The 24200-nt window shown below is 38.6% G+C and overlaps 1 protein-coding gene across 1 annotated transcript in view; it reads left to right on the forward strand.

The window, feature by feature from the left end:
* The window catches only part of LOC136856759 (uncharacterized), a 674434-nt gene that overhangs the window by 528365 nt on the left and 121869 nt on the right, over window positions 1-24200 (forward strand). Inside the window, exons 29-30 of the mRNA XM_068224954.1 lie at window positions 5566-5704; window positions 12154-12339. Coding sequence (XP_068081055.1) covers window positions 5566-5704; window positions 12154-12339 — 325 coding nt within the window. The remainder of the gene's footprint in view (window positions 1-5565; window positions 5705-12153; window positions 12340-24200) is intronic.

The following is a 24200-nucleotide window of genomic DNA, read 5'->3' on the forward strand; positions in this document are numbered from 1 at the left end:
CCAAGTTTTTGAAATGGCGGCCAAAGTCATTCTGTTGCAATCGCACATGGCTGAGTATAATCTCCAGTTCATTGTCTTAAGAGCGTGACCAGAAAATGTTTTATAACCTACAGCTCTGAAATAAAAGGCTTCTACTAACATTTGTTTTAGAAAGTGTGATCTGCAATAATACGGATACTCGATGTAAAATGCCTTCATATGATATAGATGTAGATTCCCATAGGGAGCCTGAAATATTTGTCTCGAATGGGTACATTTATAATACCAATATAAATGGTCTGTTATTGGACATTATAAATTTTCCAGCTAACTCATCCTGGTTGCCAGCGTTTTGCCCCTGTGTGCTAAGTTGGGCTCATCAGTTGGTAAATAGCACACTCGCCAAGACTCATGGCTAGTGCATACTGTGGAGGCCACTGCGTAGGCTACTTGGAGCCACCGGCAGTGCCATTGCACTAGGATTACCAAAAATTGGAGAGATGGTGTGGAATGACATTAGTAGACAAATAAGTTTGAGTGATGCCTTTAAAAGTAGGAAAGATCACAATATAAAGATGAAGTTGGAATTCAAGAGGACAAATAGGGGCAAACATTCATTTGTAGGAAGGGGGGTTAGATATTGGAATAACTTACCACTAAAGAGAGAGGTAGCTGCGTTTCACCTAATAACAGGCTGGCAAACTATCAACCTATGATTAGGTTCAGAAACCACACACTGCAGTGTCATACCAACCCAAAATATCTTGGTGTAACTTTAGACAGGTCCTTAACATATCGACGCCATCTTGAGAAACTGGCTGCTAAGCTTAAAAGCTGTAACAGCTTGCTGGGTAGACTAGCTGGTACTTCATGGGGTGCAGATGCATGCACATTACAAACAACTCCTCTAGCAATAGTATATTTACCAGCTGAATATTGCTCCTCTGTATGGCTCAATAGCTCCCACACTAGTCTGGTTGATATTTAACTGCACCACACAATGAGAATTATATCTGGTATATCGCGCTCTACTCCTATTCAATGGTTACCATTACTGAGAAACATTCAGCCTCCTCACATCAGATGGCAAAGCACCCTTGTCAGAATGTGGACCAGGACAGCGAAGAATAGTTACCTCGCAGTACATCGGGATGCAGATGAGAATGCCGTAATGAGACTCAAGTCACGGAAACCTGCCTGGAAGATGGCAAAGGAATTAGTTCATTCACATTTCAAGCCTGATGAAATATGGAAGCGCGAATGGTCTCAATCACACCCTCATGGCATTGTCAACATCAGGGACCCAACTACAAAGTTGCCTGGGTTCAACCTTCCTCGCCCCACCTGGACCACACTCAACAGGATACGCTGTGGAGTAGGAAGAAGTGCTTCTGCTCTGCATCAGTAGGGCTGGAAAGACTCCAGCTTTTGACTGGTGCTGAAGTGCAAACCATCCTGCACATTCTGAATGACTGCCCTCTGCGAGCTTTTAGTGGTTCCATCGAGGATATTCACTGAGTGACCCCTGAGGCACACTCTTGGCTGGAAGAGCTGGACATTTGTCTCTAAGAGACTGAAAGATCCCCACATTAACATTTTTTAATGTGGAGTTTGTATATATATATATATAGTATGTATATAAGTTTCTTTTGTGTGCCTGTTAAGAACTTGTACATAGTAGATTGTCAACTGTAGCATCATACGCTGAATAATAATAATAATAATAATAATAATAATAATAATAATAATAATAATAATAATAATAAATTTCCAATTTCTTTGTAATCATTTAATAAAAGGCTAGAGAGACAACAAATAGGGAATTTCCCGCCTGGGCAACTGCCCTAAATGTAGATCAGTGATGACTGCATCATTCAGCCTTGATTTTGTATTGCCAAAATCCTTTCTGTTTAAACACTTTACCAGGCGAGTTGGCCATACGGTTAGGAGCATGCAGCTGTGAGCTTGCGTCCGGGAGAAAGTGGGTTCAAACCCCACTGTCGGCAGCCCTGAAGATGGTTTTCCGTGTTTTCCCATTTTCACACCAAGCAAATGCTGGGGCTGTACCTTATTAAGGCCACGGCTGCTTCCTTCCCACTCCTAGCTCTTTCCTGTCCTAACGTCGCCATAAGACATATCTGTGTCGGTGCGACGTAGAAAAACTTGTAAAAAAAAAATAAAAAAATAAAAATAATAAGCATTGCCTTTGTCAGTGATCATACTACTGTAACTTAAAACAGAGATTTTATATAATTACAGTATCAGTGAATTACAATCCATGTAACAATTTTAATTTGTTTAGCCTAAATTTAAAGAACTGTTATTTCACAATTAATAATATCAATGAATAAACCATTATTAATGGTACATTAGGAAACTACTATTAAGATGATGATAAATGAGATTCACTTCTTAAATATACTCATGATCTTCAATTCTTTTCTTTTTCTTTTTTACTTCCGTAAATGATTATACGCTAGTTTATATAATGGATTTTTATCTGTAAGTTTTTGATATAGTCTCTAATTGGTTTTATTTATCTGCAATTTTTTATTTAATCTCTTATCAAAATTATTTTTCTGCACAGATAAATAATTTTGCTTTGAGTTTAAAAGAAAAAATTACAGATAAAAATACATTTCATAAGCTAGCATATAATCATTTAGGGAAAAAAAGGGAAAAGAGAAGATTTTAAGATGATGATTATATTTAAGAAGTGAATCTCATTTATCATCTTAATAGTACGTTTCTCAACGCATCATTAATAACTGTTTATTCATTGATATTATAATTTGTGATGTAAAAGTTTTTAAACTTAGGCTAAACAAATTAACAGTATTAAATTGTTTTTATTTGCTGATGAGGCTTAATATGATTAAAGCATTTTTATTAGGGATAACAGAAATTAGCTAAGTTAAAATTTTATGAATACCATATTTTCCCGCGTAATCAACACTTTTTTGACGAAAAATACAGGCGAAAACTTCGTATGCGTAAGTTATTCAAGGAATTCAAATATTTTAAAAATGTTTTCAATTCATTGACATTTCAAGATACATCAGATATACTATAAACACAATTGGTTGAACTCATTTGCAGTTATCGTCATTTGGCGTAAAATTCCGGAATGAGGTTTTTTCTGAAAAGTAAAATAGGGTACATCAGGTAAGTTGGGCACGTGGGTTTGAAGTACCGAAACTGGAAAATATTCTTCCCGTTGACGAGCTGTCGATATGACCTGAAATGAAATTAAACATGAACTAATAAAAGTACACCGGGCATCAAAGGAAGGTCTTTGCTAGATATCCCCAAACCGTTCGTATCCAATCTTGTAAGAGCAATTTGTCCATTCACCCTTTATCTAGGATACAAATGCGGATCCCTCGTGGAAATTTTACTTTAGGCATTTTATTCATTTTAGAACAACGTAAGATGCAAGCTTTCTGCAATCAGCTGTTACAGCAAGTATTGCAGTACATCGTTTTTCGCTTCTGATAGCGTGTACGATAACACTTTATGTCCCTTTCTTATAGATTGTTAGACTTTGTGGCATATGGAAACTGATTGTCTGACCTGCGGTTTCTGTTTGGGAGATGAAATATTCCTGCACTTTACGCTTCTCAATCATAAAGCGATGAAAATCAATTACTTTTAGGTTGAAATAATTCATCATCATTTTTTGGCATAATGTTGTTTTTTGTTGAAGAGAAAGTCCATTTCTATTCATAAAATTAATCATTCAGCCGTGGCTAGTCTTCAAATTTGAGACACTGATTCCATCTGTAGCATATATTTCGTGTGCTTTAAAATACAGCATTTCGTGAGAAACAGCACATCCAACGTTGCGTAACAAAATCGTATATTTAAGCAAGTCCTCCTCTACTTGCAAAAACTTGCGCTTTTTGGTCCACGAAATGCTTTGCGAGACATCTTGGTCGCTTGAAGTGCACTTCTCTGTTACTGCGGTAGTGCACGTTGCATTCGGACACTGAATACTTGCGGCCTGCTGCCCTATTCCTGTATGTTTCGGCGTAACTTATCACCTCGAGTTTATATGATGCAGTATTACTTAAATACTTGCTCATTCTGGACTAACGAACAATTTTGAGATCACAGAAAACACATGTCCCGGTACCTGAAACACTCGTAAAATATGTTGGGCTGATTCTCTTACCGAACTAGTGCAGTGGTATTTCCTACCAGCTAATAACAGCACATTTCCCTGTATTTGGAATGCCTGCTTTTGCAGTAGGAAGGCTGCTCCTTGAGTAGTTGACATCTTTATTTCGAAACACATCCGGAGCCATGTGATGGATGTTTGAAGAAGTGGGTGCGTCATATACGTGAACTTTTCTTTTTCTCCACTTTGGACCCAAAAATATTGGGATGGGTAAATTATGCAAGGGCGTTAATTATGCGGAAAATACGGTACTATACGTAAAAATAAATACAAATATATGATCCACCTTCTCAATACTTCACATTGTAATGTTTTTTTAAACATCACATGATTGTAAAGTATTGAAGGTGGATCATAAATTTGTATTTAGTTTTACGTATAGTCTTTACTCAATACGGAACCAACTATGAAATTTATAACTTTGATGGTACTATAGTCATGTCATAATTGCATAAATCATAATCTTCACCATTTATTTCTTATTCTTTAGAATGTATTTCTTTGTTGAGTTGATGTAACAACTGTAGTCTATTTACTTTAATTCTGCACATGTAAATATTGTGTTTTCCAATCAGATGCAAGAGGGCCTAATTGCCTTAATCTTGCCAGACAAAATAAATCCATTGTATTGTATTGTATTGTATTGTATTGAGAAGAGTCTCCCCTTTCCATTATCAGATATTGTACTATTCTTGAAAGAACTAATTTATAGCAAATGTGCATGTTTCATCCCTTGTTGGGGACATCTTCAGTTTTTAAAAGATACATATTCCAAAATACATAACAAACACTGAAATCATTTAACACGTTTGAAATATTGATTATATATAAAATTGTTTTCCTTGTTCTGCTTTTTAATGCACAGTACATCTTATGCTGTTTATATATTGGTTTATAAAATGATATTTGAAATTAGTTGAATTAAAATATCTTCTTAGAAGTTTTGTTCGTTAGTGAAGTCATTACATGCAATGATAATATATAGTATTATACCCTTTGTCATGAATCAAGTGCATGTTCTCTGTGCACTCCTATTAGGCTCAATCTGTGGTTGGTAATACAAATTTTTATTCTCAGCTTTCACAGTTGTGAACATGCTAAAAAGGGAGATAAGAGTGTTTAACTGTGTACTTAATAGGATGAGAACTAAGGCTTAAAATTGACATATCAATCATGACATGTTAAGAGGAAATCCTCTAACCTGGTTTCACTGCAGAGAATGTCTTGTCAAATGAACTTCAGAAAGCCAATTTTTCACTCATAAATACAACACAGATTGCATTTCAGGCATATCAAGAATAACTAAAAATGCAATACATTATTTTTCTTTTTATTGATTGGTTTATGAACACAATTATTTTGGGAGTGAAAGAGATATTCTTCATATTTTCTTTTTTCTTCTGTAGGAAATATGGTGATGCTGGATTGCCAGATCATAGCATTAATATAAAACTAACAGGGTCTGCTGGTCAGAGTTTCTGTGCTTTCATGTCCAAGGGAGTACATGTTACTCTTGAAGGAGATGCTAATGATTATGTTGGCAAGGTAAGTCTGATGTTAACTATTCCTTATTATTAGTAGTGGTGCTATGGAATCACTAAAGTCTGGTGGAGGTTTATTGACTATACCTTTCTTCTATGCCACCATGAAGCAAACCTACTTGACTAATTCTTGCACTGTTTCAACTCTAATTATAGTGTCCACTTCACTTGACAAATCTAACCCAATTATCCCGCTTTCCTTGATATTGACCTCCGCCTCCAGGATGGCAGATTCAATACATCTGTTATTCATCAAACCCACCAACCCTCAAACTGTAATTCCTCTACAATAGTTTTCACCGATATCACACCAAACAGTCTTTACCTGCTGGGACAAACAGATTTATTCAACTGCTAAAAGCTTGTCTCGTACAACCCTAGCAAGGACTTTATGTGTAGGAGTCATCCCACCCATTTGGTTAACTGCTAGATTTCTAGAGCCATGTGCTCTGTCCAGACACCCAAAGCAACCTATCTCGGTACTCTTCATAACAACATTATCACCTTGATTTCAATAGGGAATCTGAAATATTTGTCCCAGATGAGTAAATATATAATACCAATATAAATGGTCCATTATTGACATTATAAATTTTCCAGCTAACTCATTCTTGGTTGCTAGCGTTTCTCCCTCGTGTGCTAGGGTGGGCTCATCAGTTGGTACCTAGCACACCTACCAATACAAAGTCTCATAGTGCATTGGCACTGCCGGTGGCTCCAAGTAGCTTACGCAGTGACCTCTATGGTATGCACTAGCCAGCGTATTGGTAGGTGTACACCTACTTCTTCTGAATTTTACAGTGCCTATCCCCGTTGTTTTACATTGCCTTTTCAACTGTTTTTGTGGGGACTTGATCTTTAATTTCTTTCCTACCTATGCATTGTTTTTTGCGTTTTATTCGGCTGATGATGACCCGGATTGGGGTCGAAACTGGTACCGCTTCCACTTATTATTTAATAGGAATGTAACACTACATGTCATATTTATTTGTATTGAATAGGTTGAATTGTGATACATTTCAATACATTTTTATCTTTAACAACACATCCCAGGCGACATCTTAATGAGGTTCAAGTTGCAAGGACCGTCACTTTGATCCGGGAAGGATGTCCGCGGTAATCTTACCGCTGTGGGGTACATCGAGCAGATACTGCTACAGCATGTGCTTGTTGCTGCATATGGTGTTGACTCTGAATTCGTACTCATGCACGACAATGCCAGGCCTCATGTAGCGCGCATCACCAGAGCTATCTTGCGAGATCTGGACATTCAAGAGATGGAATGGCCGGCAGGGAGGCCTGACCTTAATCCCATCGAGCATGTGTGGGATAGGCTTGACAGAAGTGTTCGTGGGTGGCGACAAGATCCGTACGGTCAAAAATAGTGATGCCACTCCACACCATTATAGAACTTTGTCCGAATCGATCACCTTCCTGGACAACATTTGGCATGTACTGCTCACCACTGCATCTCCATACACATTTATGTCCATCATGCTGTGTCAGGCGAAATCTGAACTCGTCTGTGAACAACACAGGTCTTCATTGGCGAAGTTGCCAGTTGGCGTGGGTATGGGCAAACAAGAGGCGAGCTGCGCGATGTTGCTGTGTCAAATGGGGCACTCGAACAGGATGTCTGAGTTGTAAGGACAATTCTCTTAACCTGTTCCTTACTGTCTGGTCAGACACCACGACTCCAGTGACCCTCCTGAGGTCTTGTTGCAGTTCTCTGGCAGTTGATGAACTACGATGCAATGCACAGTTGGTCAGATACGGGTCATCCTGTGGGGTTGTCGTGCATCCACGACCTTCTCCAACCCTCCTTGTGAACTGGCCTGTCTCATTCCACAAGTGGTGAATAACTGACGAAGAGACATTGAGATACACAGCAACACAACGAAAAGTCTATGTATTTATAAAAAAATACGAGACCTTATTTTTGGGATTACTTTCGTATAAACAAAGATCAACAGACAAACCATGGGAAGAGTGATTTCAGACGAGGAGAGAAAATCAGGATCCAAGAGAATGAAGTACTGGAATGAGAGAAAATTGAAAAATCCATTGTATAATTGACTAAGGTGGTCCAATGAAGGCCATAAAATTTAAAATAAACAAATAAATAAATGGCTGAAGTAAACGATCACATAATTTTAATGCTAAATACTGCAATGAAGTAAATGAAATGGCATATGGCTTTTAGTGCCGGGAGTGTCAGAAGACAAGTTCGGCTCCCCAGATGCAGGTCTTTTGATTTGACTCCCGTAGGCGACCTGCGCGTTGTGATGAGGATGAAATGATGATGAAAGTGACACATACACACAGCCCCCGTGCCAGTGAAATTAACCAATTATGTTTAAAATTCCCAACCCTGCCAGGAATCGAACCTGGGACCCCTGTGACCAAAGGCCAGCATGCTAACCATTTAGCCATGGAGCCGGATTCTGCAAATAAGTAAGAATGGGATACATCTCAGTCTGGTGGCCAGGTTCGGAGAGTAAAACTGTGACCACCAAGTTAAACAGTGTCCAAAGACTTGCGTGTCTAGGAATAACAGGGGCACTGGATACTACACCATTATGTGCAATGGAGGCCATCCTAGGTCTTCCTCCCTTACATTTATATGTTAAGGAAATAGCGGGAATGAGTGCCTACCACCTCTGGTCACTCGGAGGATGGTCCTTCAGGAATCCGAATAGAGGTCATGCCTCTATTCTTACAAGGCTTCACCAGACCTGCCCTACGACAATGATGATCGGGGATCTGATGAAGCCTAGTTTTAATTTGAATTATAAGTTCACAGTGGTGATACCCACAAGGGAGGAGTGGGCCACGGATCCTGGGGCCCGTCTTAGGTCTGGGGGCTGTACACGGTACACAGATGGCTCGCAGACAGACACGGGCACAGGCGCCGGGGTCTGGAGGCCTAAGACAAGGCTCTCCCTACCTATGGGTAAATACACTACTGTTTTCCAGGCTGAAGTATACGCAATACTGGCCTGTGGTGTATATATATGGAACATGCCTGGACACAGAAGATGCATCAGCATTTGCAGTGATAGCCAGGCAGCGTTAAAAGCACTATGTGCAGTTAAAACAACATCAAAAATGCTATGGGAATGCCAAAGGATGTTAGATCAGCTGAGTGAACTTAGCTTAGTTACCCTATTATGGGTCCCTGGGCACACAGGTATCGGTGGAAATGAAGAAGCTGACAAACTAGCGAAACACGGCTCAAAAGGTCCTTTCATAGGACCATAACCATTCCTGGGAGTGTCACTCCGAAGCCTGAAACTGGTAATATCCCAGTGGACAAACCAGTCTCACTTAAACATTTGGAAGAGGTTAACTATAGCAAGGCAGGCACGTGAACTTATCAAAGGGCCTAGCCAAAGTTATAAAAAGATCCTGATAAATTTGAATAGGACCAGAATGTGAATGGTAGTTGGACTGTTGACAGGCCACAATACCTTAGAGACATCTACACATCATGAAAATCAGTCAGGATCCGATGTGTAGAAGATGCGGTAGGGAGGAGGAGACCTCTGCGCATGTGTTATGTCAGTGTGAGGCTCTTGCAAGCACTAGACATTGATACCTTGGCTCACATTTCGTGAGCCTGGAATACATCAGGAATGCCAACATCCGGACACTGGTATCCTTTATAGGAGCACTAGGGCTGGACTAGGCAAACCCGTTTAAGGGACACAAAGGGTCTTCACAGACCTACGTGTGGAACCCTGCGAAGGCAGGGTTCACCCATTCTTTATCTATCTAAGAATGCGATACACCTCCTGTATGGCAGGGTGCATCATTGATTTCAGAGGTTAATTTAAATTTCCTCGCATCTGTTTCAATTTTGGAGGGGCTATTCCCATGTAAATTTATAGTGAGAATGTGTAATTTCTCTACTGCCGCTTGAATATGGTTTCATGATGCATATAGTACGGTTAAGCTAGGTTAGGTGACTGCTTGAATAAGAAAACTGAAACATTTGCCACGAAATGCAACCTTTGGTATAGTTTCCTCACTGTGTACACTTGCGAGCTCTCTTGCATATGGGTACGTCCAAGATGCCCCTGGTTTTCTGAGTCAGACAGTCGGCGTTGACTGTCTGACTCTGAGTGGCAGGTGGGATGTGGCCATTATGAAAGCTGGTTGTCAGCTCAGACAGAGCTGCCACAAAAGAAAAGATGAGATACAACTGATCAGTGTAGCATGGAACTAACAAGAGAACAGGCTGCAGCTCTATTGCTGCTAAGTGAAAATGTTACAACCAAGTTAAAACGAATGAGAAGTGATATTCATTCAATATAATTAATTAAAATCTATTCACGGGGAGTACAAACTCCTTTTTCCACAGTTACTTGCAGACGAAAACAGATTTTTCGAATATTTCAGAATGAGTTCGGATGCGTTTTATTTTATTTTGTTAAAAATTGAACACATGCTTATGAAGAACTGTGCCAATTGCCACAAAACCCCTATTCTTCCATGATTGTCCCCTTGAGGTAAGTAAACACTCTTTTTTTCAAAATGTCAAACACACTCAACACGAAAATCAACAGCCTGCGTGGCAGGTTGTCTGAAACCAAAATGAACTAATCATTCCGGTAAACATCTGAGTCGGACTACCAGCGAGCAGGCTTCCTGCGCGCAGGTGCTTTTTGGCCAGTCCCGCTTAGCAATAAAGGATATACTTGTGCCGACTGTCTGACTCGGAAAACCAGCGTGCATCTTGGTCATACCCATAGTACGGTTAAGCTAGGTGACGCTGCTTGGAAAAGAAAACTGAAACATTTGCTACTAAATGAGACTTTTGGTATAGTTTTCTATCTGTGTACACTTGCAAGCTCTCTTGTCGACATTCAAAGACGATGTTGGAGTCGATTAGTAATACCCTCAACTACTGTTCTCTAAAATAAAATTCAGAACTAAAGAGGATAACACATTTTTGTGATAAATGCGTAAATAATGTGGCCAATAGCAGTTGTTTACTCCTTAGAAATAAAGGATGAAGTAAACCATCAGTTACTTTTTAATGTTATATACTGAAATTAAGTAATAATGTGATACACCTCAAGATATGGCATGATAACTGTTGCCTTCCCTTAGTAATAGTGATGTTATGTGTATGAAAAGGGCAACAAAATTAGGACATTTGTTTATCGTTATATTGTCTGGCTAGCTGCCATTTTCTGCTGTCATTGTCTTTACCATCTACGATAATGAGTGATTCAGTCTCCTAGTAGAGGGTAGAGCACTCTGTACATGGTGAGCTCTTTGATTGGGAATGGTGGGCCTTCTTCCTGGGAGAACTGGGTTCCGCACTAAGGGATCTTACCAGAGGGCTATGAGGCCTCCCACTCTCACCCACCCACTTTGAAGGAGATGGTGGTTTAGTCAATCACAGGGCCACTTTTGTCATTCCAGCAGTATTTGATAATAGTATGAGCATTCTTTTTCTTAAACCGCATGTTACTTTCAATGAAGTCGCTTCAAAAGATGTTCTCCTCCTCAATTTGTTACCAGTCCTATGAGGACCAAATATGGATTTACATTCTGTTCTGCGTAATTCTACTTGGCTATTAAAATCTTCCAATAGCTGTGAGCTTGCATTCAGGAGATGGTGGGTTCGAATCCCACCATTTGCAGCCCTGAAGATGGTGTAGCGTGGTTTCATACCTGGCAGATGTTGGGGCTGTACCTTAATTATGGCTGCAGTTGCTCCCTTCCCAATCCTAAGCCTTTTCCCATCGTACTGTCACCGAAAACCTTTGTGTTAGTGTGACATTAAACCACTAGCAAAGAAAAGAAAAAATCTTCCATTCAATCCAAGTCTTCAAGTTGTTCAAGAAGTCTTTCTTTTCTTTTGAGCATACCCCTTGTGGAGCATAAATTTGGATCACACAGTATTTGTTTCCATTCCAGTTTGTTGACAGTTCAGTTATTTTTTCACTCGCAAACTTAACCTACAGTAATTAAAAACATCTGTGTATTTGTGGAATGAAATCCCAACTCTGTTGTGTAGATTTGAGGCAGTGTGATATAAAACCAACAGGGGCAAAGGAAAGAAAATTCCCGAAGAAGACCAGTATGAATAAATGGGCTTGGAATACTCTGTGAATTCATGTACTGGTCTTTTTATATGGCAGTTTATGGACACCCCATATATTTTTCTCTTCTTTCTACAGTTTGTGTGCATCTTGAGTGTTAATTGCATTTCTCCTGTGTGTGTGTATGTTTTTTTTTTTTTTTTTACCTTATTCCTTCTAGCTTCTCATCTGTAAATACATACAGTGTGAAAACTGTATTTCTTTTATTACATTCATTTTCCCACAGAGGAAAATGGCAGATATACTCAGAACTGTTCACTTTTGTCCATGAGCAAAATGTGAATCATGTAATCAAAATTTATGGAATTATTAATTTGATAATCCATTTTGTTTTCAGGGTCTATCAGGTGGAGAAATTGTTATATATCCACCCAAGAACTCAGGCCCAGACTTCAAGTCAGAAAACAATGTAATTGTTGGAAATGTGTGCTTGTATGGTGCCACTAGTGGCAAGGCATTCTTCCGTGGTATTGCTGCTGAGAGATTTTCTGTCAGAAATTCTGGTGTTGTAGCTGTGGTTGAGGTAAGGTGTTTTTTGATAATGTAGACAGCTTTAATACCTTATACAGATATAGTGGTAGATGATTGTGGTTTGTTGAAGAAATGGGGTATACTGATGTTGAAATTACATTCATAGTTTATTACAGGATGAAAGAAACGTGCATAATTTTGGGCAGTTGGTTGCATTTCAGCAGTCTAAATGCGAAAGCTTATCATGACTGGAAAATAATTACTCTTTGTATACTCCCTCTGTATAAATCATTAACCGTGGATCCTATTGTAATACAGGTGATTCTGAATGATGTTCCGCATTTTAAGTTCTTATTTTGAGAGATATAGTACGTCAAATGTGACGAGACTATTGCTAATGAACTGAACATTTCAAAAAGTTTAATCTCCATGCCACTGTTGCGTGTTGGTTATGCTAGCTTCCATCAGGTGGCAATCCAATTGCATAGCAGAAAATGGTTGTTAATGGGCAGCAGAAATCTTTTTGTTCTCAGTTACCATTCACACAAGTCTGTTTTGGTTGTTCAACAGCTTTTTTGAACAAGTTTGAACTGGACCTACCCTTTGGTAAGTTTAGGCATTCCCAGATATGCTCCTTCGTTATGCTAATAAAAGCCTTTTCAATGGTTATGAATGGTAAAAATTGTGGTTTCCTTTTTTTTCCAGTGCTTCTCCATTAACATCCTAACAGCAAAGATAAGGTTTGTAGTTCTTCTGGGCCTAATACCATATTGTTTTCTCAGTAAAGTTCATACAATTACTCCTATTCTATTTTCTGTGTATTTTTTCTAGGAAGTTCTAGGCCATGCAGGAGCAGTGTAATACCACAGTAGTCGGCATATTTCCATCTACTCCCCTACTTGAAACATGTACCATTATGCCATTCTTTCAGTCTTCTGGGGTAATGGTTTTGTACCATATTGTGTTGAGTATTCTGTTTAACCACTGCACTGCTGAAGTTCCTTCTGCTCACAGCATATCCACATTCAGCTTGTCCACTCCAACTGCTTTCCCTCTGCCCATACTTTTCAGGGACTTTTCTATCTCCAGCCATGTAATTGGTGGTTCTGTGCTTCTACTTGGCTCGTTACTACTGCATGGCTCCTTGCTATTTGATGCAGCATTTGTTGTTCCACTTAAATAAAGTTCTGCATCCTTATTTCATCCTCCTTTTCGCACTAAGGTTCTGTTGTCCCATTCTATTACCTTTGTATCCTCTTGTTCACTCCTGTTCTTCATTACCCCGTAATGTCCTATTTCCTCTGCTGTCTACTTCCAATATTCCCTGTTTTCTCTTACCACCATCTCAGCCGAGAGTGTTTTTTTTTACGTCTCGCCGACACAGGTAGGTCTTATGGTGACGAGGTCTAGGAGTGGAAAGGAAGCGACTGTGGCCTTGATTAAGGTACAGCCCCAACATTTGCCTGGTGTGAAAATAAGAAACCACAGAAAATCATCCTCGGGGCTGCTGATGGTGGGGTTCGAACCCATTATCTCCCGAATGCAAGCTGATAGTTACATGACCCAAGCCGTGTGGTCACTTCCTCAGTCTTTTTGTTCTGTAATGTTTCTGTAGTCTGTAAACTTCTTGACTTACTTTGTCTTGGATAGAGGTTTATTTTTCATAATGTAACACGTGTTTTGGTTTCTGTCTTTAATGACTGTTTTGACTCTGTCATTCCATCAAGGTCATTTTGCTTCTTGGTCATCCTCTTCATCTCATTTTACCCTGCACTTTCTGGAACAAGAAACAGGAATATTTCACTTCTAGCTGAGCTCTGACTATTCTAGTAATCCATCATAGAGATATAAATAAAAGGTGCCATGAACGAGAAGTTGTTGGAGGGTTGATTGTGTGGTGGGTGTTCTACCAGTCAGTGTTGGAGTTTGGTCATTGGACTGGGGCAATAGCAGTGCTGGCTGCTGCCAGTATCCCACTGGTGTCAGAGTATCTGAGCAGAGTACAGTGTGTATATCGCTGTGGAGTATTATATGTGTACTGACGTGGAGTGAGCGATGACAGTAGTGCAGTTCAGGAGTACATAGGCTCGCTTGTGAAGACTGCAAAATGTTTTACATAGAAGCGACTGGCCGAGCCTTAAATCAAAGATACCAAGAACATTTCAAGGCAATAAAGTACAACAAATATTCAGCTTTTGTGCAACACATTTATAACAATAATCAAAACTTTTTAGGGATCGAAAAGGACATGAAATTAATTGTTAAAGGTAATTATATATTTGAACTAAATACCTGTGAAAACATTGAAATATTCCTGGCATAGATAACTGAACCTGATAACATTTTTAATGAAACAGTCGCAAGAAACATATTGTTCACAACCTTGAGGTGACACATTATTATTTGCTTCCAGCGTGCTCTGTACTTAAAGCTGAACGTTGGTCTAATTCTAGATCATGAGGATAATCCAGCCCTTGCTATAGTATGTAATTCTTAAAATTTAAAAAAAGTACATCATTGAGTTTTATATGTATTGTGTGCATACTTCTACACTTTTTCTTTTTCTTATTTTGCAGTTGATCTCAACAGGGCTCCATTTTAACTGTTTTAAAACTCAATGTGACAGCACACTCATGTAAAATGAAATGTTCTTAAAATAATTTCAACACTGATGATGGACCTTAGTCTGAAAAGCGGTTCTGATGAAATAAAATTTAGTGTGCTGATACGACTGTATATATCTAATTATAATAAGTACCACCATTAGCACTGTTAATAAGATGGCTTTGATATTTTATAATTATTATAATAATACCATTTACCAGTACTGACGAGTCAGTTGTTTACCTACTGTATTTCTATTTCCAAGCCTGCCATTCTGCTCCAACTTATGCATTTAGGTCTCCAATAATGATAATGTTTTCTTCATTGATTATAAATGATCTAAGTCTGCATCAGCACTGATCCGATCTGCGGCGCATACACTTATACTACCATATCATTTATCGACTCTAATTATATACATAATGTCATTATCCTATCGTTTTTGTAGGAAACTTGTCATGGCATCCGTATCTTTTGTCAGTAAAAATCCCACACTACTTTTGGCCTCCTCCTTCAGTCCGCACAAATATAATTTGTAGCTACCTCTGAGATCCTTGCTACCCTTCTTTCTCCATTTCAGTTTGTTCAGACCCAATGTAGATATGTTTCTTCTTCCCATCTTATCTAGGAGTTCTTCTGCCTTTCCAGTTAGGATCAAGATATTCATGGTCTCGATTCGGTTTGAGGCTTTTTTGTGTGTTTGAAAGCAATGAAAGTTCTACACCTCTTATCATTAAATCACGAAAAATTGAGTGCAACCATCATCGCCTCACTGAAGCTCGTTTACGCATTCAGCTTTCTCCAGAAAGTTCATTCCTAACTCAGCCTTTGTATCTTTATTCTGAATACCCTCTTGCCACTGTTCCCACCTATATGTACCAACGTTTTTTGCTAAGTTCAAGTCTGTTACTTCCAGTTTATAAATAAGACTAGCAAAATACCCATGCTTCGCTATGGGTTTTATCTGACAGTTATTATCCAAAGTTTATTTGGAAAGTCCACTGTCGGCTGAGCCTGTAAAATACACCCTCAGTTCGTACGTCCAACGGTTTTGGGGGAATGATTATTTATTTTCTGATCTAACACACATTTGAACCCTGTACAGAAGAATTGGAATGTTTTAAAATCTATCTTATTTAACATCTAGGACCTAAAAGCGACCACTTTAAAATTTTGGTTTTGTACGTCGAACAGTAATGGACGAATTAATGTTTTTTTAGGGTATGAATGTTTTTAAATATATATATTAACATCTAGGATATAGACAGCCACCTTTCATGTAAATTTTTAAGCTCGTGCCTGAAATAGTTTCGGAAGAATGGATGTAGTGTTTTTGAGCGACAGTCGCCATCTAAACTCCTTAGTGGAGAAATATTTTGAAGTTTACGATATTTGACACTTAGCACATAAAAAGAAGTAAAATCACAACTTTGTATGTCAAACGGTTTTGGAGGAATGAATAATTTTGTTTCTGGAGCTTACTCCATTTAACACTTTAGGGGGAGAACATTTAAAAGTATTTCCTATTTCACTCTTAGGATTTAAAGTATATACGGCTATTTGGAATATTAACTTCCAAAATGTCTCGGTGGAAGGAAAGACTATATTTGTTTTTGGATCTTAACCCCCATTAAACTCCCTGAGACCACGAACCTACTACGCTGGCGTAGCAGGGGGGAGAGGTGATACTCCCACGTGGTGGGTCCCAGGTGGCGGATAGGGGGGTCCTAACCGGCTTGCCGGCGGACTTGAGGGAAATAAAATACCTCTCGTGGACCAAACACACAAACTCCTGTGGGTGGGGGACGCAGACGAAGAATACACCCATAGTATCTCCTGCCTGTCATATAAGAGGTGACGAAAAGGGGCGACCAAGGGATGATAGTTTTGGAACCATGAAACTACTTGTGATTAGTACCACCACGCGGAGAATACCATGGGTCGTTCTTACTTGCGCGTAGTACCACTATATTAGGTACCAAATAGGTTTGTGATTAGTAGCACACAGGAGCACCGCACGTTCGACTTTTGCAGTACCTGTGATTATTACCACCGTATGAGCGGGACCATGGGATGATAGCTACCATGGTTCTGCCTTGCATATGATTAGTACGCATTATATGATTAACACCACGGGATAGTGCAGGCCCCTGTGGTTAGTACTCTTATGTGATGAACTCTATAGGTTTGTGTTGCCTGTAAATGGCACTGCAAAGTGAGAAAAACCATAGGTCTGTATTATATGTCGCATTTCATAACCTGTGAGCAGTACCATAATGTGTGGAATACCGCAAGTCTCTTCTGCTTTTGATTCGTACCGCAACATGACAAATAGCATGGTTCTACTTTCCTAACAATAAATACCGTTATGTAGGGCTGATAACTTGGATTTTGGACCCACTTTAGACTGCAAGCATCATCGATTCAGTGTTATGCTCTAGCAGCAGTCCCTTGGTCAGTAATCCTATTGTTTTAAGTCATTTTCTGTGAATGAGAGGCATTCCGGGTCGCATCCACTGATTGTTTTAAGTTCATGTCCATCCATTCATTCTTCGTCCTCACGTTTTGAATTCTGGTCAGTAGAGAATTTTGGACTTTTAATTTGTCATTCCATTTCGTCTCATTTCGTACCATTAGGGGCTGATGACCTCGATGTAGGCCCCTTTAAACAACAAGCATCATCATCATCATCATCATCATCATCATCATCATCATCATCAAACTCCCTGAGAGGTTAAATTTGTTTCAAACCTTCTTTTATTTAACACCTATGATATCCTTCAAAATTTTTACTTCGTAATTCAAACTGTTTCATATAACTGCATATTTTTTATCATTGGTCCTCACCCCTCCCCCCAGTCAAAACCTCATAGGGGTGTATTGTTTTAAGACCACTTCTTATTTAAAAATCTAAGACTGAATTTTAAGTTTATAGAGGGCAGCGCTGATCTCTGATAAAAATTGAGATGAAACATCCATTATTATTTAGGACTGGTATATGTATTAAGCTTGTGGAATTTGATTAGTAATTTGTGAGGTTTAAATCTCTAAAAATTAGACATACAACATGTGCAAGAATATGTAGGTACCATTACTGGTATAGTGTCTCAAAAATGTTCCTTCAGTCATGTACTAAGTTTAAGATTATTTCAGTTATTCCCCTGAGTTTTTTTAATGCTTTTTTTTTTAAGAAGATAAATTAGAAATTCAGTTAAGAAAGCTGTTGTGAAGACTTACTTTTAGAACTTCAACCCGTCCCATTCCTTATATACATGGAATATTTTGAATTATATCAAATTTGACCCCTATGACATCCGAAGTTCTTGTAAAGTTACAAATTCATACATGAAACAGTTTGGAGGGATAAATAATTTTGTCATAAGTCTTCACCACCACCCTGCCCCTCCCCCCCCCCCTGCCAAAATCCCTTAAGGGTGTGTTGTTTTAAGACCAGTCCTTAGTTAAAATGTAAAGCATACAGGAGCAATCATCATGTGAAGTTTCAACCTCGTATGTCAAACAGTTTCAGAGAAATTAATATTTTTGTAATCAGGCTATAATCACTGGTCAAAACCCCTTAGGAATATATTGTTTCAACACCACTTCTTATTTAAAATCTAAGATATATAGGAGCAACAATCATGAAATCTCAACCTCGTATGTCGAACCGTTTGAGAGAAATGAATATCCCCTTAGAGGTTGAATTTTTTTAAACCCCTACTGGGTACCAACATTGTAATAGCAATGTATCCCAAATATGTCATTGCCGGGCTGTGTGGCTCGGGCGGTTAAGGCGCTGGCCTTCTAACCCCAACTTGGCAGGTTCCATCCTGGCTCAGTCCAGTGGTATTTGAAGGTGCTCAAATATGACAGCCTCATATCGGTAGATTTACTGGCACTTAAAAGAACTCCTGCGGGACTAAATTCTGGCACCTCGGCGTCTCCGAAGACCGTAAAAGTAGTTCGTGGGACGTAAAGCAAATAACATTATTATTTAAAAATGTCATTTGTTTAAGTAGAGTAGTTTTGCCTGGGCATTGATATACAACCAGTTAGGACATTGCATTTTTAAATATATATCTAAGTATCATAATAAAAACACTTCAACACTATTTCACTTCTATTCACCCCCCACCCCAGACAACAAAACTATATGTGTTTCTTTGTTTTAAAGGGAGACTCCAATACCAATTTCCACGTCTTACAATCTTCAGTTTTTGAGCTATAAGTATTCCCATAAAAGAACTGTTTTCAATCATTTTCACCCACCCCCTTGAGTGGATTTTCCAAAAACAAAAGAATATGCATTTCTTTATTTTTATAGGAGATTCCAAATACCAATTTTCACGTCTGTAACATGTTACGTTTTTGAGATATACTGTAAATGTACTCATTTTTAAAATTCACTCCTCCCTTTTCATCCCCTTAGCAACAGAATATCCAAAAATACTTAGTGAGAACTTACACTGTAATATAAATGTATCCCCAAAATTTCATTTCTTTGTCCAGTAGTTCTGGCTTGGCAATGATGTATCAGTCAGGACAAGTTATTTTATATACATGAATACTTCGGGGATAAATGACAACCCACATTTTGTAACTTCTGAGATATAAAGGAATGAATTTTCACCAAATATTTACTGCTAAAATGTTTAATCTTCGTAACACCTTACTCAGTACAATGTTACATGTAATCATTTATGGCATTCTGGAAAAAAAAGTGCATACAAAAGCAGTATTATAGGTAATTAGAATGCACGTATCAATTTGAGGGTTGTAATTGTTTACATGCAATATTGATTAAAGTAGTGAACTGGCAGTACAAGAAAACTTCTCAGTTTTTGAATTTCTGGCTGAAGTGCTTTGTTTACTGCCCTAGGAAAGGAAGAAGAATGCTGAAAGTAGACTGTTAGGTTTAATAAATATACTAAGGGAATAAATACAGTAATAATGTTATTGCCTCTATGTCTCGCCTACTACTTTTATGGTTCTTGAATACGCCGAGGTGTCGGAATTTTGTCCCGCAGGAGTTTTTAACGTGTCGATAAATCTGTCACGATGCTGGCATATTTCAGTACCTTCAAATACCACCGGAGTGAGCCGAGATCAAACCTGCCAACTTGAGCTCAGGAGGCCAGCGCTCTACCACCTGAGCTACTCTACGCAGCATGTTAACGATATTAGTGTAACGGTACTTTTAAAAAAATTTTACATGATGCACTTACCCAATTGTTTTTAAGAAAATGTTTATAAGGACATATGAAGTACCAATACATCAACAGGTGTAAAAAGTTATAACCCACATAGTCGTGTAAAGGACGTGCAAACAGCGGTTATGATAATAAAATTTCAGTATAATGATAAGTTAGTAGTATTTGTTACTGTGATTTGATAATAATCGTGACTACTAATACTTTTATAAAAGGTATTTTACATCACAGCATGTATATAGTTCAACCAACATTCAAAACCTCATGGTAGACACAGCTGCTAGCCATCTCAAAAACTTGCCTGTTTACTATTTTCTGATGAACTTCCATCATCTTTGAGGATTTCAGTGTAATCAGGATCCTTCAAACTATCATCGGTCAATAACATCCTCGTATTCAGTGTTTTGTCTACCATAAATGAGATTTTCCTTAAAAGAAAGCAATAGTCAATAACATGGTCCACCATCTTTTAAATGCAGGATGTGATAGTTTACTGCAGAGACATGTGGCTTGTTACGAAAATGAAGCTGAATTTGTGCAATCTTGTTAAATCGGCTAACTTCTTGATTAAAAAGAAACACAGATATAACCGTTTGCAACAAAGTACTGAAGAATCCAAAATATGAGGGTAATCACTTGTTACTCCCAAGTCTTCACATATATCTAAGAGTCCACCTAACTTTCACTACCATACAGCAAAGTTGGTCTGAAAACAGACCAATATGAAAATAGTCAGAGAGGTTTCAATATTGATAGATATGATTCTGTAGTAATTTGGTTGAGAAGCTATATGGTCTGTCCGGTGTCTGTCGGTATCAATCTGTTTCAGGTGAAGAAAGGCATATTATGATGTGATAGCTATAGCTGAACTGGAGATAATTGGCCCTAACCCTGCTCCTGAGCACCTGCTGCATGTAGAACATACTGAACTTTCTAACTTCGTCAGTATTTGAGACGTACGTAGGTGGATCAAAAGGTTAGTTGCACTAACACGCCACAGCAGCGCACTGTGTGTTGCAAACTTGGCCCAGCGGAGAAAGGGACAGACACTGCCCACACGTCTGTTAGGCGGGTCGCTGTGGTGTCTCGTCTAGTATTGTGTGAATAGCGGCCAAATGCAATGGCGCGTCAACTGGACGTTCACTCCAGACATGAGGTGCGTGCGACAATCCGATTTCTATGGGCCAAAAGGAAGAATTGCACGGACATTCATCGTGAAATTAGTGCTGTGTATGGGGAGCGGGCCATTACCCGGCAAGGTATCGTAAAGTGGTGTCAGCAATTCGAAGCCGTACGCACGGATATCACGGACAACCATCGCGAAGGCAGGCCCGCAACGTCCAGGACCCGTGCAAAGGTCAACAGTGTGAATGCGATCATTAAGACAGAACCGGCACATTAAACTGAGAGAAATCGTGACTCAGCTGAACATGTCGTATGGCAGTGTGTTCGCCATTGTTCAAGAGGACCTTGAATATCGTAAGCTGTGTCAAAGATGGGTCCCGCGTGTTCTCACCGATGAGCACACGGGACGTTTCCATTCCTCCCTGGCATTTTTGCAACGCTATGCCGCAGACGGCAATGGGTCGCTGCGGTGAATCGTCACAGGCGACGAAACGTGGGTCCACCACTTCACCCCCGAAATGAAGCGAACATCAATGGAATGGGTGCACCCCTCATCACCACAACGAAAGAAGGCCAAGGTTCAACCTTCAGCTGGTAAGGTTATGGCGAAAGTGTTCCTTGACATGGAGGGTTTGCTGCACATGGAATTTATGCCAAAAGGAACGACGATCAATGTGGTATGTCTCGAATATTATTACAATATTTTTTAAGTCCACCTGTTCAATACAATACAACATAAACCACTATTTCATACGGTTAACATTTTATACATAATACATAAGTCAATGGTACATGTTTCACCCTCCTTTACGGGCATCATCTGCCATATCAATCTTAAAAATAATACATATGGAGACTTTCTAATCTTATGAATTATGAATAATGATTTTGTAAAACATTATACAATAACATCTAAAACAACTATATGGCACCAAAGTGTGTTTAAAAAAAAAAAAAAAAATTAACAGTTTTTGAAGGTTAAAACGTGGTTAAACATGAATATTTGAGAGTTTAAAACTAAAATGGATCCTTTTGTTATATATCATTAAGACTGTGACGGCCTTGAGTGTAAACACAATCTAAGGGGGACGTTTCTTCAATTCCCATAGTATGAATCCAAGATGGTAAAATCACTGTCAGTTATTTAAAACAGAAGTGTGAACGTAATAAACATGTTAAAATGTGTATACAGTTGATATATCTGAAAGTAGAAAAGAAAATGGAACTTTTATTGGAGGCATTGCTAATGACAACGTATGTCAAAGCTAGCGGGTGTCAGTAATTATGTTGGTAGTCAATTGGATCCAAAAGACGGTTAAGTTGGTGTTATAACCCCGATGAAACATTTGTTGGAAGAAATGATCGAGTTCTTTCTGAAACAAAATGTTAAAGAAAGTTGGTTAAATAATACTGTACAAGAGATTTCCCGTACGTCAAAAATGCCCAATTTACAAGTAACAACTCTCATTATTGTTCCGTATTGAAGATGACGTTAGGCATAGATATCAAGGATAATTAAATAAAAAACCACCTATTCAATACTTTCCACGTTTAATGTGGTTATTATCTACATGATTTTATGTAGACTCATTTGGTCAGGTACATGTTTCACCCATTATTTTGGGCATCTTCAGCCTGTAAACAACCTTTAGGTCAAGGTTTGGGACCTTTTTAACTAATATAAACATACTAATATATACACTATATACATCATATACATTATATACAATATATACAAACATAAGTCAATACAGTAAAGTTTTTTGGTCCTAATCTATTTAATATGGAAAATGTCCAAAACTAAAATGGATCTTCTTTTCGGTGAAGAGGATTGCAAATCGGGGTTTATGTGACCCCTATATCATATTAAGTACTTGACGTATCGTGTCTGGTGACAGGATGTGTCGTCAACAATAAGTGGAGATTTGAACTGATTGTAGGTTGGTCAAGATTGAAAAATAAATTTAAATTGAATGTGTTTTAACTTGGCAGTTCTGGTTAACTTAAAATGTTCAAAACTAAAAATAAAATGAAACGGATCTTCTTTTTTCTTCTTGAGAAGGGGTGATATTAAAACTGGAGCTTGTTTGACCCACGATTTTCATTTTCATGTTCTTGACGTAACTAATATTTAAATGTGTTGTCGTGTACAAGTGGAGATTCAAAAGCCGATTGTTGTAGGTAGACTGGTCAAAAACGTTGTGAATGAAACTGTTAGCGACTTGACTTTGGGTCTCATGTAACGTCAAGGAATTGACAAGAGTACAATATTTAGCTGTTTCATAGTTTTAGGCTGCTGCTTAATTGGGAAGAGACATCCTAGACACTTGATACAGTCTTGTGTGAAAATTGTTCCCGTTGATGTGTTGCTTGGTCTGTAATGAAGTAGAAAATAATTTTGAATTAAAAATTTTTTGAGCACGCGTTGTGATAAAATGTATTCAATTAAATTAAACCCTCTTAACTGTAAAATGACTTACTTGTTCAGTTAATACTAGATGGATCTGTCTGTTCTGGCAGCGCCTGTCTTGTCACCATTTCTACTCCTGGTGTTGTAATGGTGCGGTAATGGAGGGGCGGGGCATGGAGGGAGAGTGGGGGTAGGCTGGTCTATGGGCGTGTGTGCTGTTGCTGGAGGGGAGTTTCTAGAAGCAATATGGGCGGGTTTAACTTTTGGCATGATGGATGAAGCATTTGAGTGTGGAGATTTAAATAAATGAGGGATTTTGTTTTGATCTGAATTCACGATATTAATTAATCTAGGTGTTAATTCGTACAAAGGATTTTTAATTTCATTGACGTCGTTGAGATTTTTATTTTTATTGTAGGTTTGGTCTAAAAAGATGTGTAGGTTTTCCAGTTCATTCATTAATTTCCCTTTACCTATGCTTCTAATGATGGTAAGATCTTTCTCTATGGATGTAAAGTGATGGCCCGTTTCTCTCATATGTTGGCTCATCGCTGAGTACTTATT

Source organism: Anabrus simplex, chromosome 1 (genome assembly GCF_040414725.1).
Source record: "Anabrus simplex isolate iqAnaSimp1 chromosome 1, ASM4041472v1, whole genome shotgun sequence".
Taxonomy (NCBI): Eukaryota; Metazoa; Arthropoda; class Insecta; order Orthoptera; family Tettigoniidae; genus Anabrus; species Anabrus simplex.